We start from the raw sequence: 16,997 nt of genomic DNA, 5'->3' as shown, positions 1-16,997 counted from the left end.
TACCTGTTTAAAAGAAAATAGAAAAATGGCTCTTTGAGTGTTTAAGGTTGCAGACCCCGGGTTAGGCAAACACCATGGTCATTAAGTGAACCTTGTGGTCATTAAGCAAACATTGGTTGTTAAACAAGTCCATTTTCCCCAATGGGCATTTTTAACTGGAAACCAGAAGGAATTGTTGGAAACTGGCAAAAACATAGAAAACCTCAGTCACAAGACTGTGTGGGATGTTGTAACTGATCATAAGTCTGTGTGTGTGTGTGCGCGTGTGCATGGCTGTCAAAACACCAAAAACAGGTCAAGTAGCTCTAGGGAGGTCAGTCGTAAATTAGAACACTTGCTAAGCAACTTGCCATTAAGCGAGGACCACTTATATTTGGTTTGCTAGTCACATGACCACCTAGCCACACTCACCCAGTCACATGACCAAGCCACACCCACAAATTAGGCCACACCCACAGAACCGGTTGTTAAGAAATTTGAATCCACCCCTGGGTAAGACTTGCTTATAGCTGTTTCACAGAGCACTATGTGAAATAATGGGGCTGAATTTTTAGAAGGCAGATTCTAGTTCAGTCTTGCCAGAAAGGTTTGATAATGGAACCAATTCTTCAGAGAGAGCTAGGCATACTGGCAAGAATGTAGTAAGGGTGGGGAAAAAACAAAAGGAGATTGCTTCTAACAACTGGTTTTCAAAACTGCTTAGAAAGTTGTTCTATAGAACCAGTCAGAACTGGTAGAATCCCACCCCTGCAAGGAAGTATTTCTCCTCGAGATGGCTGCTGAAGCAAATATGGTGGATATCTAAAAACGTTTGGAAAACTTGGAATTCCTAGTTGAAAGCCTTTTTAAAAACTTAAAAAGTTTGATGAAATGATAGTGGCTGTGGGAAATATTCAGATGCATATAGCTGTGGATACATTAGATTCACAAAAGGAATGTGATTCGAAAGCAGCAGATTCATTGGAAGAAAATATGGACTGTACAGACTTAGAAATAACTGAGTTAATTGCACATGCCTCCCTGAATTATTTTATAAAAGGAGAAACCTAACTGAGTGGAGAAGTGAAAAACTGGTTTTCCCTAGAAGGATTGAAGACAATTGAGGAATGGATTTATCACATTTAACTGGAAAACAATTTGATCTGGACTTCTATGGGAAGATAGACCATAGGAGAGGTCTATGGGAGATTGAATTTATTATATTTAATCAGACAACAGTTAATAAGAGATGGTATTTAGAAACAAATGTGTATATTTAATCTTGATGAATCTTTGTTAACTTCTGGGACAATTTGGGATAGATAAGATGCCATGATAAATTTTCTATGAGTTGATTAAAATAGCACTTTGTTAACAGAGGGGTTTAAAGCTTTAATCTTGCCCTTATTATTATTGTTGTTGTTCCTCTTGTTAATTTTTTTTTCATTAATATAATATATAGATGACAGATTAATAATTTGCAAATAGATTTAATTTAAAAAATTTGGGAGCCTGTTTCACAATGGGTGGGAAACTAATAACAGTGAATTAATCAGTATACAACTGAGGGGAATAATATGTTTATGTGTGTGTGTGTTTTTCTTTTTGTAATGCACTTTTTAAAATGTCTTGTTTGTTTTGCAGTTTTCCTTTTTTTTTTAGTTCTGTACTTTAACCTTTCTTTTGAATAAAATAAAAATTACACCCTCCCCAAAAAGAGAAAATTGATCAATTATTTTAACAAATTATCCAGTAGCTCATATAGATAGTACTGCTCTTGTGACCAATTTTAATTCAGATTAAAACCCATCAGATGTAGAACAATTCTTCAGGGCAGCCCATAATTGCTAGAATTTCAGGTAGAAACATAGAGAAAGGAACATCTGAGGAAAATAAACGAAGCACAAGAACAAAAGTTCTGAGCAGGAATCTTAGAGAAAATAGGTTTCTAAAGAGCAGACAATTGCATATGGTGAAAGATCTTGAAATTGAAGATTTAGGAAAGAGTGTATTTTATTGTTATTAAAATACTTAATTTTATTATAAAGTATACTCTGGTGCATTAACTATAAATAATCTGTTTTATTTGATTGTAACATTTCTCAACTTTGATTCACTTGGCAGCTTGCAAAACAATATGGAAATATATACTCTTTGTGGGCTGGACCTCACCTTATGGTAGTGCTGTCTGGATTCAAAACTGTGAAAAAAGCAATGACCAGCTTCCCAGAAGACTTATCTGATCGACCAGACTATATATTCTTGAGTCCTTCAGTGAATGGTAAGGGCAAGTCATAAGAAATTGTACCTAAATAACCATCAGACTATTATATTTTTGGTGATATTATACATAGCATGAGGGGGTGGGAAGTAAGAGATATTCAACAAAATGACTTAATGGCATGAGATAAGCAAAGATATATATAGCTATAATCCACTTTATACCAAATTATTATACATCTCCATTGCATTCTATCTGGTTCATTACATTCATATACTGTATTTTTAGACATTTACTTTTTTTTCACTAAACATCCATCTTTTTCTTCTGAGGTTCTCAACATCCCCATTCAACTAAAGCTCTCAATTTTCCTTTATCGCTTTAGTCCTTTCTTTTTGAGTAATATTTTTCCTCTTCCTTCAAATTTGGCCATTTTCTTCAGATTTTGCAAATTTGATTTTAACCAATTCTCTCTATGTGATCAACCCACCTAAAAGCATTGCTTTCATATTGATTACCCACATAGTCATGGAATTAGATTCAATTGGGATCTATTCTAAGCTAATAACATTTCCAAAATTGGAATAAAATCACACCTTTAATGATCTTGCTTGAAATCAAACTAACAATTTAAATAACCACATTCAATACTAATATAAACTACAACTAAAAAAGAGAAGAAAACAGTTTTAAAAAGAAAAAAAATAAGGCAACAGGAGTTGGTTCTTGATAGATCCTAAATTGAGCAGGAAGTGAGTAAATCAGTGCAAGGCCATTCCAAAGGAATTGCACAGAAAGCAACATTTGTGTAACATTATGAATTGATCATCTTTTTAAAAGTTACCAGTACTTTGGTTTCTGGGATCTTTTATTAGTGCAGTAATTTAGGCTTTCAATTTCTCAATCTGCCAGATAATAAGTTTGAATTTTTGTAATTAGCATCATACTTTTGTTTTCATACTAAGGGCTGAAATCTCTCTCTCTCTCTCTCTCTCTCTCTCTCTCTCTCCCTCTCCCTCTCCCTCTCCCTCCCTCCCTCCCTCCCTCTGCCTCTCTACCTCTCTCTCTCCCTTTCTCTCTCCCCCCCTCTGTGTTTTCACCATCCTTCTATATTCCCCTATGGAATAGTTCCTTTTATGAATACATTCACACCAAATTGAATGATAAATTTGATTATTCCAAAGGTGTTTTTTCAAAAGGCAACTGGACTTTCGGTTTCCTTGAAGATGTTTCGCTTCTCATCCAATAATTTTCTTCATTTCTGACTGAATGGTGCAGGATGGGAGGATTTATATTTCTTTAGTACATTTTAAAATTACACAATGTATTTTATAAGAAAAAAACAACAACAACAAAAAACATATTTATAGGTATATAAGACCACTATCAATGCCATTAAAAAACTAATCATACATATTAATACTCATTTATATCTTAAGCATTTTATTCTGAATACACATATAAAAGCACAATCTTATGTACCTTACAGAATCCCTTTTTCAATTAAATTTACCCATTATCTCTAAATGAATTTTGTTTCTTTAAATCTTGCTTCCCACCATTAAGGCTTCTCATCCCTTCCTTTCTCTCTTGCTTATTCTTCTCCTTGCCCTTTTTACCCCTTTGTCTCTCCTCCTCCCTTTTCTTCTTCTGCTTTCCCACTTTCTGTTGTTTTCTAACCTTGTATCCACCTTTCACCTCATTTTTCTCTTTTTTGGTTGTTTTTTTAAGCCTTAAAATCCCCTTTTTCTTTTCCTCTTTCTCCTCCTCCCCAAGTAGAATCATTTGTTCATCAAAGATGGCTTCTTCTTTGTCCCAGTCATCCTGCTGCGCAGTCAATTTTTCATAAGTACATACCGCCATTTCTAGAAATTGAAAAAGAGTGCCCAAAGTATCTTTCCCATCTTGTTCTTCTTTTTTATATTTTTATATTCAATTTTTAATTCATCCACAAGCGATGCCATTGTAAAGAGAAATTATTTTTTTCCAAAACAACCACCCGAGTGCTTTTAATCAAAAATAATTCCCAAGAGTTCCAAAGTCACCAAACAATCCAAATAAGCTATCTCTTTTAATACTTTTTTCTTTCTTCCATTTCTCTTTCTGGGGTTGCTGTTTGATCAAAAAGAGTGTGCGCGGTTTCTGCCTGTGTTCACTGCCCGAGTGCCTCGAGCCATTTGGCTTCGGGGCTAAGCCACCTCCATAGAAGGTGGCGAAGACAGGGGGGTGGTCTGGCAGGGTCGAGAGATATCGCACCTCTCTTCCCTAGCCGGCTAAACCCCCTTTTCCAAAGGCAGCTGAGCGGCGGTCAGCAATGGCCGCCACATAGAAGAGCTCAGCTGGAAAAAGAAAGTGCAGGAGGAGCTGTCAAGAAATGAAAGTGATCTTTGCTGACCGGGACAAAATAACAGTGAAAGTATCCTGGAACTTAAAGCTTATTAAAGATACATCGTTTCCAGAATGTGTCAAGCGGCGAATGGAAATTAAAGGAAAAACTTTTTTTCTTTTCACTCTCCTTCTGAACTTGACAGCGATAGAACTTTAAGAGAAATCGGAAAACTCGCATTGGAGGTATGGATTTCTGAACATTTAAAGGAAAATCTTTTTGCTGTAAGTGGGAAGGGAGAGGAAAAAAAATTGGAACAGAATTTAAACAAGGAGGAGATTGCCTAGAATTTTAAAGAGCTATTGAATATTAATAAGACTTCTAAAAGATATATCTTAATTGGGAGGATTTATATTTCTTGCAGTCACTTAGTCGTTAAATCCTTTCATTCTCCACATCATCACTGTGGAATTGTATATTTGGAGAGCGGGGTGGGTGTGTTCTAAAATGAAAATTAGTTGACTTGCTAGAATTCTTACACCTCCATCCTTTGTTTTATTAAAGAGAATGGAATAATGTATTTCTAACTCTATTTTTATTCTAATTTATAGATGGGATAGAAGGTAAACTCATCAAATTTGAACAGGACACCACATTGGGGGTGTGTGTGCTATATTAGCATACTCCAAAACCCCGCAACGGATTGGTCCGGACGGACAGCGACCTGATTGGTCGAACCCCCGGCCGTGATTGGAGCGCTAGGAATCTGCCGCGATTGGCTGTGCCGATCGCAGGAGATTCAAAGCGCTGCCATTGGCCGCCAAGCCGCGAGCCAGCTCTACATGAAGGGCTGCCGCGGCTTGTATTCTTCAGACTATTCTTACACTAAATAAAGAGCTGAACTCACTGAGATGGTCTCGCGTCTCCTTCGAACCGATCCACCCCAGATCTAACAGGGGGAATAGCCAATACATTAGAAGATAGGCTCAAGATGCAGAAGGATCTTGACAGACTTGAGCATTGGGCCTTATCCAATAAGATGTAGTTCACAGGTGAGAAACATTAGGTCCTGCACCTAGTCAAAAAAAAAACCCTAGATGCATAAGTATAGAAAAGATGGTGCCTGACTCAAAAGTAGTGCTTGTGAGAGGGGTCTAAGTGTTCTAGTTGATCACCTCTTAAGTATGAGATGGTGTGTGCTGCAGCTGCAGTTCTAGGTTGCATCAACACAAGGATAACATACTAGGAACAATCAATATAAATCGTAAGGATACAAGCGACAAAGGTACATTGGGAAGGGATGGGTGATGAGTGATGAGAAGATTAATAGTAATAGTAGTGCAGACTTTGTAAATAGTTGGACAGTGTTGAGGGAATTATTTGTTTAGCAAATAATTAGATAATAATTTAGAATCTTATAAAATGGCAATATGCCAGAAGGGTTTGGTACTCCCACCTGAAATCCAGAGACATATTTTGCAAGAACTAGAACTGGTTTTTTTTTTTAACATGAATGTCATCAAGAATCATTTATCTCTATCTGATAATGCCTTCAGGAATTATTTTCTCCAATGGCAACACCTGGAAACAGCAGCGACACATTGGCATCACTGCTCTGCGGAAGCTGGGCCTGGGGAAGAAAAGCATTGAGCATCAAATAGAAGATGGAGCTCAGACATTGGTGGAGATATTTAGACAGACAAAGGGTATGTAATTTTGGGTAATGGCTCAGGTCTCTGTCTGCAGAATTTTTTTCCCATTCTGTGTATTTCAAAAAAGAACATATGTCTTTGATTTGATTTTTTTAAACTTTTTGAAACATTTGGCAGATTTCCCAATTCTCTTCCTTCATCCTCTTACAAGCTCTGTTCCTTAAAAATTCATTATAAAATACCTTCATTTCCAGGGCAGCCATTTGACCCATCACTTCCACTAATAAATGTAGTTTCTAATGTCATCTGTGCTTTGAGTTTTGGACATCAGTTTGCTCCTGACGATGAAAACTTCCAGAAGTTAACGAAAGCCCTCAAAACTACTGCGAAATTCATTGGTAGCATTTTTCATGCGGTGAGTCATGTTTTATATTTAAGCTCCCCCCAAACCTATGTTTCTATTAATAATTTCATGTAAACATGAATGGAATCCATGAAGGAAGCCTTGGAAATCATCTATTGCATGGTACTATTATTCCCAGTAGTGTGTCTGTCCTGGAATCAGTCTTGACTCAAAGCAAAAGCCTGGAGAAGTCTTTGCAGTCCAGGTTTTGGAAGCGGTTGGCCATTGCCTACTTCCTAGGGCTGAGAGAGAGGGACTTGTTCACTGTCACCCAGTTGACTTAGTGCTTGCGTTAGGACTAGTATTCACAATATCTCAGTTACTAGATTGGTGCATTAACCACTATAGCAAAGTGGTCCTGCCCATGAAAAAAATCCATCATTTCAATATCACCACTAGATGACTGCCCACCCCATGTTTAAACTGTGACTCTGGAAAAAATGCCGAAAAGAGAACTAGAATGATCAAGATGGGGGTTGGTGTGGAGGATAAAATATATGAAGAACAGTTGCAGGATTTGGATATGACTAATCTATTGAAAAGAAGGACTAGGGATGACATGATAGCAGTGTTTCAATATCTGAGGGGCAGCCACATAGAAGAGGGGGTCAATCTGTTCTCCAAAGCACCTGAAGGCAGGAAAAGAAGCAATGGATGGAAACTAATCAAGGAGAGAACCTATCTAGAATTAAGAAAAAATTTCCTGACAGGGAGAACATGCGGAATTGCTTGCCTTCAGATGTTATGGGTGTTCCATCACAGGGTAATTTTAAGAGATTGGAAAGCCATTGTTTGAAATGATATATACAGTCTCCTGCTTGAAGAGGGGGTTGGATTAGAAGACCTACAAGGTCCCTTCCAACTCTGTTGTTCTCTTATGAAAAGCTAGCAGATTGAAAATCCAACCCATTTAGTTAATATATGATTTAGCTTGGCATGTGAATCCAGTTGATCTAATTTTTTGAATCATGGCTTAGTTAGCCAAGGGTAACTGTTAGATCGGGGTGGATCGGTTCCCAAGGAAATGCGAGACCATAGTTACTTTCAGCTCTTTATTTGTGTCAGTTCAGTACAAGGAAACTGGAGCCGCGGCAACCCTTCTTATGGGGATTGCTCCTGACTCGGCGGCCAACGGCAGCGCTTTAAATCTCCCGCGATTGGCTCGACCAATCGCGGTAGATTCTCAGCGCACCAATCACAGCCGCTGAGTCAACCAATCCGGTTGCGGTCCATGCGGACCAATCAGGTGTCAGGTTTTGGAGTATGCTAATATAGCACAGTAACCATATTTACAAAGTCTCTTGGAGACAATGAGAAAATAAGAGAAATTTATAATAGCTTTATAATAATCAATCTGCCTTTATCATTCTTTTCTACAAGAATTCGGGAACGGCTTTTCTAGAAGATTTTTAAGATCTGCCACCACGTATGGTGCCATGTTTTAATGTGCTTGCAATGTTTTTCTTTGTTTATTAAGTGTGGTCTATTACTGTGAGCTGCTTAGAGTCTTCTTTAGTTGTAGTGGAGAAATAAATAATCTTTTCCTTTTCCATTTCTATTAGTTGTTTCTTGCGTTCCCACGATTAATGAGCTACCTCCCAGGCCTTCACAAGGAGGCCTTGGCTTCCCTAGAGGTGATCACTTCCTTTGCAAAGCAGGAAATAGAAAAGCACAAGAAATCCAGCGCTCTGCATGAGCCACAAGATTTCATTGATTACTATCTTCTTCAGATTGACAAGGTATAAACATAAACAAGGAATTATTATATTCCTTGCCATAACCAAACAGGACGGGCTACTGAAATTGTCTTCACTGGATTTTTCTTTCTTTTTCATTCAACTCCTATTCTGAATTTACCCCATGTTAATACTTCTAAATAAGAGTTATATTGTACTTCTGCAGTCTTTTTTATTATTAAGGTTTTGTTTTATTATATAAAATACAAGGAAGAGGAGAAAAAAATAGGAAATTAAGAGATGCAAGGGAGCAGGGGAAAGGGGGTGTGAGACACGGGGGAAAGAGAAAAAGGAAGAAAAGGGGCATTGACTTCCAACTCTTCATAGCACACTACAAGGTAAACACACTCCAACCTCCACTTTTTGCTTTTACACATTAATATATAACTAGCCATTCCTATAATACCAAATCCTTCTAATCAACAAAACCAAAGTCAAAGTTTCATCTTTTTTTTTCTTCACAAGTACAAATTCCAGAAGTGATATCCAAATAAAAACATATTTTCCTCTGAATAAAATAATCCCTTTAACTACTCCTGCTTTATATTGCTTGCTATGGAAATAATGCATATTTCTATTTGTACCTACCATGTTTTCAGAAAATAAGCCCTACTCAGAAAATAAGCCCTAGCTTGATTTTTACACATGCTCCCAAAACAACCTCTAGTTAAGACCACACCCACTCTGTTGCACCTGGTTGGGTGGGGCGAGGTGCACAGATAAAAATCAAACTAGGGTGGGGATCGAGGGATGGAGCTGCTTACCTTTGGACAGTTGCAGCTGGGCCTTGCACACCCTGTCACCTGAGTTGCCTTGCAGCTGCTTGTGCATGTTGCCCCTGGCCTCCGTTTCTCTGACAGAGGCCTTCAGGAAAGAAATGACCTCTGGATTGATGTTTGTGGCATGCCCCCCACCTCCATTTTGCCATCAGAAGCGCTGTCAGATCTCGTTTCCCAGCTGCAGAGGCCTTTCATGAAGGCGGAAAATGGGGCACATGGAGGCTGAAAACAGGGTGCGTGGGGGCCAAAAATGGGATGCAGATGCTAAAAATGGGGTGCACGGTGGCGGCAACTGGCGATGGCAATCCCTGCAGCCTGAAACAGCTGATTGTCAAGAGGCCGATAAAACCGACAATCAGCTGCTTGTGCTAATCAGGCTGTGCTGAAGCTGAAACAGGCTGCTTGCTGTTTGCTGTCTGCTGCAAGGAGGCAAATTGTTGGGAGGCAGAGGCCGAAGGGTGGGGGCCGGTGGCTGGGCGGGGCTTCGACAACATTCACTGTATAACATGCACAGACATTTACACCCACTTTTGGGGGTGGAAAAAGTGTGTCTGATACCCCGAAAAATACGGTAATATATGCCAGTTGCCAAGCACCTGAATTTTGATCACATCACTGTAGGGATGCTGTAATGGTATGAAAACCATTTTGTAACTCACTTTTTTCAGTGCCATGGAAACTTCGAACGATCACCAAATGATAGTAAGTTGAGAATTACCCTTTTTTAAAAAAAATTGCATAAATTATCCTGGTGTGGCATAATAGCCACAAAAACTGATAATTAAAGCAGTCATATGCATCACTTTGAGCTTAGCTAAGACAGTGTCTTAATGTGAATCTACCAGTTGAAGTATTACTTTCCTGCACTGACATAACCACCAGGAATGTATTTATTCTCTAGACTTGAGATACAGAGATAAAAAATAACTACAGAAATCTGCATAGAATTCATTGTAATTTTCATTTTCCATTTTAAACATCAGAGCAGGAATGACCCCAAATCTACCTACAGAGAAGAGAACCTGGCTCTATGTATTTTTGATTTTTTTATTGCTGGAACAGAGACAACCATGCTTACTCTGATGTGGGCACTTCTCCTTTTGACCAATCATCCTAACATCCAAGGTGAGACAGACATGGCTAGTGCAACCTAGTGCAACAAAAGTTACTCCAGGTTTTAAAATTCACAGAAATTATTTTAAACCTATTCTTTGTAATAATTTCCAATGTAGATTCTTGATTCTATAAGCAGGAGTATGAATTTAGCAGGATTAAAGGAAAACAAAGAATGTACGTACGGAAAGGCTACCATATGCTAAATAAATAAACAGAGAGCCTCCATTGAATCCTCAATAAAATATTCAGTGAGGAACTAGAAACTGGAAATCCGTGCAAATCAGGTCAGATTTCATGCTTTCAATGCAGAAATCTATCAAGCAAGGGCTGGAAGGGGCAGAACCAAACTAGGGCCCTTGTCTGCAGCATTGAGGGACATATCCAGGATGAGTGTAATGGATCCTTCTGCAGACCCCTCTCTGGATGTGAATTCAGAGGAGGAAGAGGAGGATGAGCCAGGTCCTGATATTTTGGGAAAAGAGAGCATGGAAGCACCAGAGAGAGATGGATGGGAGAGCGCAGGCTTCCAGCCTGACAAGGCAGCCACAGCCAGGACTATTGGATGGGTGACAGGCTGAGATAGAGCTGAGGGAGCCGCAGCTGTGGCACATGAGCCTGGATGACCCAGACAGGAAGAATGAGCATCTGCCCCAGTGGTGGGATTCAAATTGTTTTACTACATGTGGGCGTGGCTTGGTGGGCATGGCAGGGGAAGGGAAATAGGTAGTATTTGCTGGTTCTCTGAACTACTCGAAATTTCCACGACCGGTTGAATACCACCTCTGATCTGCCCACAGTCAAGTGAGGATAAGGAGGTGGAGTCCATACCTCCTCCTGATCCAAGGATGTGCATGGAGACAGGCACAATGCTGGTTGGCCAGGTTATTCACAATGAAGCAATCTCACCCATTGTGAGGGACTGTACTGGCATTGCCTATTTAATCCTGCCCAAAGTAATGGGTGTTTCCCGAACAATGTGTCCAGGTTCTTACCTCCTGTTCTTTGTCACTTGATTTGTAACCTTGGGTATGGATTTAGAACTGGATTTGGACTTTGTTTGGCATTTCTTGGACTGAATCTTGTTGAGATTTTGTCTAATGCTGAGCTTGGAAATCGACGTTTGGTTTACCCCTAAAACTGGGATTTTGAATAATAACCTTTGAACTTTCCATTGTGAACATGTGTGTATGGGAGGGGTAGCACAATGAGGGTTTGGTAGCAGGCAGTGAGCCAACTCTGAGTCTAACCTAGTGCCAGTCAGAAGACATTACCAGTCTGGAGGTCAAGGTGGAGAGTGTTTGCTAATGCCAAAAGGCTAGTGGAGGTGTATTGAAGAGCCAGCTTGGTGTCGGAGCTGCAGTCCTGAAGAATGACAAGCAGGGACTAGAAGCCAAAACTGACCAAGAAAGTCAATAGGAACCTTGGCAATGAAGTACATGGCTGGAATCAAAGACCAGCAGGAAGAGTGCAATGCCCAGAGATCAGAGATGGATTTGGAGTCCTCTGTCAGGTGGTCTGGTGCAAGTAGCAGCATAAAGGTCATTGAGATGGCAATTGGCATTGGAGGTACAAATGGGACTGCAAATTTGGAATTCCAATCGACGTGGAGCCCAAAAGCTGACAATAACTTGAAGAAGGCCAGAACATTGGTGGAACAGGCTTGAATGAACAAAATAAAGCATCTATTTCCATCATTTTTTCTAGAGAAAGTCCAGAAAGAGATTGAAGATGTGTGTGAATTCTCACGGTCAATTTCCTATCAGGATCGGAAGAAGCTGCCCTACACCAATGCTGTGATTCATGAAATACAGCGCGTAAAATATATCTTCATAGCTGGGGCTTCCAGGAAAAATACAAAGGATGTGAAGATCAGGGATTACCACATTTCAAAGGTGAGGAACATGTTCAAGTTGTATTGCAGTACAGCATGGAGGGAAAAGCAGAATATGACATGTGCTCTCTGTTCATAACTACCAATGTAGTCATGTAAATTCAAATAACCAAGAATAGCAAACTCTTGTGGGGGATGGATTATGATTTTAAATCCAAACACCTCTCAGATTTTAATGCTAGAACCATTAGTATTTTCTATTTATTCTAGGAAGATGATAAGTGATTAATGGATGAACTTCAGAATTGTAGTCATATCTGGACTTGTTTCTTTGTCCATTTCTCGGGGCAATATGATGTGATAAATAGGCAGCCCCCTCATGCAAAAGGCACCCCCCTTAATGCAAAAAATGGAAGAATGAAGCTAAACATTGAGGAGCTACTGCTCTCTGAAACTGCTATGGAAATGTAGAAATGTGAGTCCATAAAGGCAAACTAAAATCAAATGTTTAATCAATGTTGTTTGAACTTTTCTGCCTGTTTCACTTATGAAACTGGTCTATTTAATAATCTCTTTTTCTTAAAAGGGGGCTTGTATTCTCCTAGACCTGCGCTCCGTTCTTCTTGATCCTGAGCAATGGGAGACACCTGAAGAATTCAACCCAAATCACTTTTTAGATAAGGATGGGAAGTTCATTGAACGGGAAGAATTTCTGCCATTTGGAATAGGTACATCTATAAGCCCAAAGCAGCTTATTACTTATAGATTCTCACCATCCACACCCCTGAGATGATCTGAGGTCATCATGGTCTGAACAGGAAACCAAGGAATCCTTGGTTTCAAAGCTAAGAGAGTCTGAACATCCCTTAGGGCATAAACTTTGAACTACAAAGGGATAGTTAGACAGCAATTCTAGTATTGGAGCTTTGTAAGATATGGATAAGGTTGTATCTCTGGTGTTTGGGGAGAATTATTAGTTAAATCCAAAGAACACCCAGTTAATTGTAGCTTTTTACTGATGATCTGGACCACAGAGTTATTATATTCCTTGCAGCAAATCCTTCCATCCTCCACCATTCAGTCAGAGCTGAAGAATCTTCTTGGATGAGAACATCTTCAAACAAAAAACAGTCTGGTTGTCTCTTGAAAAAGCACCTTTGAGACAACCATGACCTGGATGCTTGAGAATCTACACAGATATTTTCCCAGGCAGCTAAAAGGCATCTGAAGAGATTTTAAGCGAGGAGAGCTAGAGCTTTCTATCTCCCTACCTTGGGTGGTAGAAAATATTAAACATGGGATAATGTTTTAGTGGCCTTTCATCCCTGCAGAACATGGTCTGCAGAAAGTAATCTCCAATTATTGCAGAGATTGATTTCCATCCAACATAATGGCATCCACATCCATCTATGGCTATAAGAGTTATCCTGGCTCTTGTTCAGATAGAAACAAAACATCAGCTTCTGGGGTCCAATAGTAGTTGAGATAGATCCATGGCAGCCACAGGAAGCTGACATCCTGGACTATTTCTCCTCAATTCCTAGGCAGCACTAGGAATTGAATCTGCTAGAAAATATCAGAATTCAACATGAAAATCTATTTCATCTGTTATGGATCTTTTCAGATTCCCTTGCTAATGGGATATACTCTAGAGAAATGATTATTATTCACTTTACAAATGCTTTGTCTCATCACCAGGTCAACGTATATGTGTGGGAGAGCTTTTAGCAAGAATTGAGATCTTCATCTTTCTGACCAACTTGTTGAGGACCTTCAGCTTCCAGTTGCCTGAAGGAGTGAAAAAAATCAATGAAGTACCTGTTGTAAGCGGAACAGTGCAGCCACACCCTTACAAACTGTGTGCTATTCCCAAAAAGGCTTAAACTTAAACACCATAAATAGCATACACTTATTCAAACAGTAGCTATTATGATAAATGTTTCCTCTATATTTCTATTCACTTAATATTGTTCTTTGCTTCTATTTAGTCAGTACCAAAACTTATGTTTGACCATTCTGATACATAGTCGAGGTCTTTTTGAAGGGTAGCAGTATTGTCTGTGGTGTTGAATAGCTTTACATCATCAGCGAAGAGAACACAGTTGCTCTTAATATGATCACAGAGGTCATTTATGTAGAGTATGAAGAGAGTTGGTCCTAGAACACTGCCCTGGGGGACACCACTGTTGACAGGTACAGAATTTGATAGGACGCTCCCAATTTTGACCATTTGTTGCCTGTTTGACAGGAATACTTCTATCCAGTTATGCAGGTGTCCAGAGATACCATAAGATTTTAGTTTTAGTAATAGTTTGTTGTGTACCACTGAATCAAAAGCTTTAGAAGTCTATGTAGATTGCATCTATTGCTTTGCCCTGATCGAGTTGTGTAGTCCATATGTTTTTGCAGTGTAAGAGTTGCAGATTACAGGATAGTTTTTTTCTGAAACTAAATTGTTTATTAGAGAGTAGGTTGTTTGTCTCTAAGTGGAAGATAATGGATTGGTTAATAATTGATTCCATGACTTTACAGGTGACGCAGCATAAAGAGATTGGTCTGCAATTTTCAACTAGGCTGGGGTCTCCCTTTTTGAAGATAGGGATGACTAAGGTTCACACACAGGAATGTATAATACTCTAAGAGAGAAAATTAGTACCAATAACGGTGTCAGTCAAGGATGTATATGTCTATGGAGATTCTCAGTCATCCTAGTCATAGTTGTCTCAAAGGTGCTTTTTCAAGAGGCAATTGGACTTTCTGGGTTCTTTTTGAAGATGTTTCCCTTCTCATCCAAGAAGCTTCTTCAGCTCTGACTGGATGGAGGGGAATGGAAAGATTTATACTCCTTGCAGACAGCTGGTCATTTGCATTCTTTTAGCGAGTCATTAAGATCACCTGGAGGTTTAGCTGTGTTATGAGATCATATTAAGAGCGACTGTGTTCTCTTCGCTGATGATGTAAAGCTATTCAACACCACCGACAATGCTGCTACCCTTCAAAAAGACCTTGACTATGTATCAGAATGGGCAAACAAATGGCAACTTCAAATCTCAACAAATAAATGCTCTGTCTTACATATTGGCAAAAAAAAAAAAATCAGAAAATAAAATACAAGCTGAATAGTCAAGACATTGTTGATGATCCAAGCTCTGTAAAGGACCTTGGAATACTCATCTCTAATGATCTAAGTGCTAGAACCCACTGTAACTACATAGCCAAAAAGGCATTAAGAATTGTTAACCAAATCCTGCGTAGCTTTTTCTCCGGTAATATCACACTACTAACTAGAGCATACAAAACGATTGCTAGACCAATGCTTGAGTACAGCTCATCAGTCTGGAACCCGCATTACATATCTGATATTAATACAGTTGAGAAAGTCCAGAAATACTTCACAAGAAGAGATCTCCATTCCTCTACTCATTGCAGAATACTTTATGCCACCAGACTTGAAATTCTAGACCTAGACAACCTAGAAGTACACCGTCTTCGGTCCGCCAAGCTCAATCATGTTAGCCCACAAAGCTCATTCCTGTTAGCCCAACAAAGACCCAATGAGAGGGGGGTCCAAAGTTGTCTCAGGAGGAAGAGAATCCGCAAAGCAAGCAGCAAAACGAACAAAAGTGTCCCTATAGCCATCATTGTCCGGCTGACCCTTTTTCTTTGATGCTTACTAGTGTATCTGTGATGGTTGTGTCCTCTGTTTTTTACTTTCCTTCCTCTTACATACGCCATTCAGCCCCATTATTTCTCATAGTTCTCTATGAAACAGCTATATTTATACACTGAGTAAATAAGTAAATTAACAATCAGCAAGACTGTCATCGAAGGAGAGGATTGGGGATTCTTATCCATGAAGCAAGGGCCTGCACCCAATTGCCATAAAGGGGATCCTACGAAGAGATAATTCTGGAATGACCCTAGGAACCAAGTGAAACCTATGTCATTTTGAGTTCTTGTTGTGTACCCAAGGAGAAAAAGGAAACATCTGGGGCTCAGGAATAAGGGCAGATGTGAGCTTCAAAAAAAAACTTCAAAACATTCAGCTTTCAGAGTGTGTTCAGAATGAGATACATCATGGCAATCATTAATACAGTTGGAAAATAAATAAGGAATAAAAATAATAATAAAAATATTGGACCATAAAGCAAAACACAATATCAAAAAGGATGGCTAGGTCCTAAGCCATGCGGCCTCTATTGGGTTTAATGATACTTCAGAGTTAATCATTGTCCCTGCTAAAACTTTAGCATGGATCATAATCAGAAGTGATGATGGATCACACAGTTGGAATATTAACTAATATTATTATATTTTATATAATATATTATATTATTATAGAATTAACTAATATTTTAGTTAAAGATTTCTAAAGACTGATAGCTCTCTACCTATAACTTGGTGCTTGGATTTAGGATACCTTTCTATTCATAACAATTGTTGCAGAATCTATTCCAACAGCCCTCTTTATTAGCAAGCATAGTGATTACACTTATTTTACTTGCAAAAGGCTGCACAGTTCCAGAGATGGTTCTCAACAGTATGAAACCTTCATGAAGACATTCCTTTATTTGTAAGCAAAGCTGAGTAATGCTGGGCTTACATTAGTATGCATGAGACATAATCCTGGACTAGATAATATTTCTCTGGCCCAACAAGATTGTCCTTTATATTCAGATATATTTCATGGACATATGGTACAGCATGATTTTAAAATGATTCTGGTATGCTGTCATGTTTGGGACAAAATGGATTGCATAGCCCATGATTGTCTAAAAAAAAAAAAAGACTTCCTGTGTTATTTGTGTGGCACATGGTCAGAGACAACCTTGTTAATCCAAATTAATGTGATAGTATCTTGTTGACAAAGTTCTAGGACAAATGAGACAGAGAATCAAAAGACATGTGGCTATTTGTTTCCCATCAATGGAGTATATAAAAGAGGAAGAAAAGT

General features: G+C 39.0%; 1 protein-coding gene across 1 annotated transcript; it reads left to right on the top strand.

Moving 5' to 3' along the window:
• The first annotated feature begins 6,072 nt into the window (after nucleotides 1-6,072).
• On the top strand, nucleotides 6,073-14,363 carry LOC113429045 (cytochrome P450 2J5-like). The gene is made up of 7 exons (XM_026691561.2): nucleotides 6,073-6,232; nucleotides 6,433-6,593; nucleotides 8,144-8,320; nucleotides 10,080-10,221; nucleotides 11,917-12,104; nucleotides 12,630-12,771; nucleotides 13,742-14,363. The coding sequence occupies exons 1-7, from the start codon at nucleotides 6,073-6,075 to the stop codon at nucleotides 13,924-13,926; spliced, it is 1,155 nt and encodes a 384-aa protein (XP_026547346.2). The 3' UTR covers nucleotides 13,927-14,363.
• Nucleotides 14,364-16,997: the final 2,634 nt, after the last annotated feature.

This window comes from Notechis scutatus, chromosome 4 (assembly GCF_049901735.1).
Source record: "Notechis scutatus isolate UNSWTSFEM ecotype Mainland chromosome 4, rNotScu1.2, whole genome shotgun sequence".
NCBI lineage: Eukaryota > Metazoa > Chordata > Lepidosauria > Squamata > Elapidae > Notechis > Notechis scutatus.
The sequence above is the reverse complement of the archived record's forward strand: the minus strand, read 5'-3'. Positions and strand labels throughout refer to the sequence as shown.

What these genes read in the sequence shown, in the direction of transcription:
- LOC113429045 (XM_026691561.2), top strand. Translation starts at nt 6,073, where the DNA reads ATGCCTTCAGGAATTATTTTCTCCAATGGCAACACCTGGAAACAGCAG. An exon ending in GATATTTAGACAGACAAAGG is followed by an intron (nt 6,233 to 6,432) that starts GTATGTAATTTT and finishes CTTCATTTCCAG; the next exon opens with GGCAGCCATTTGACCCATCA. An exon ending in ATTTCTGCCATTTGGAATAG is followed by an intron (nt 12,772 to 13,741) that starts GTACATCTATAA and finishes TCTCATCACCAG; the next exon opens with GTCAACGTATATGTGTGGGA.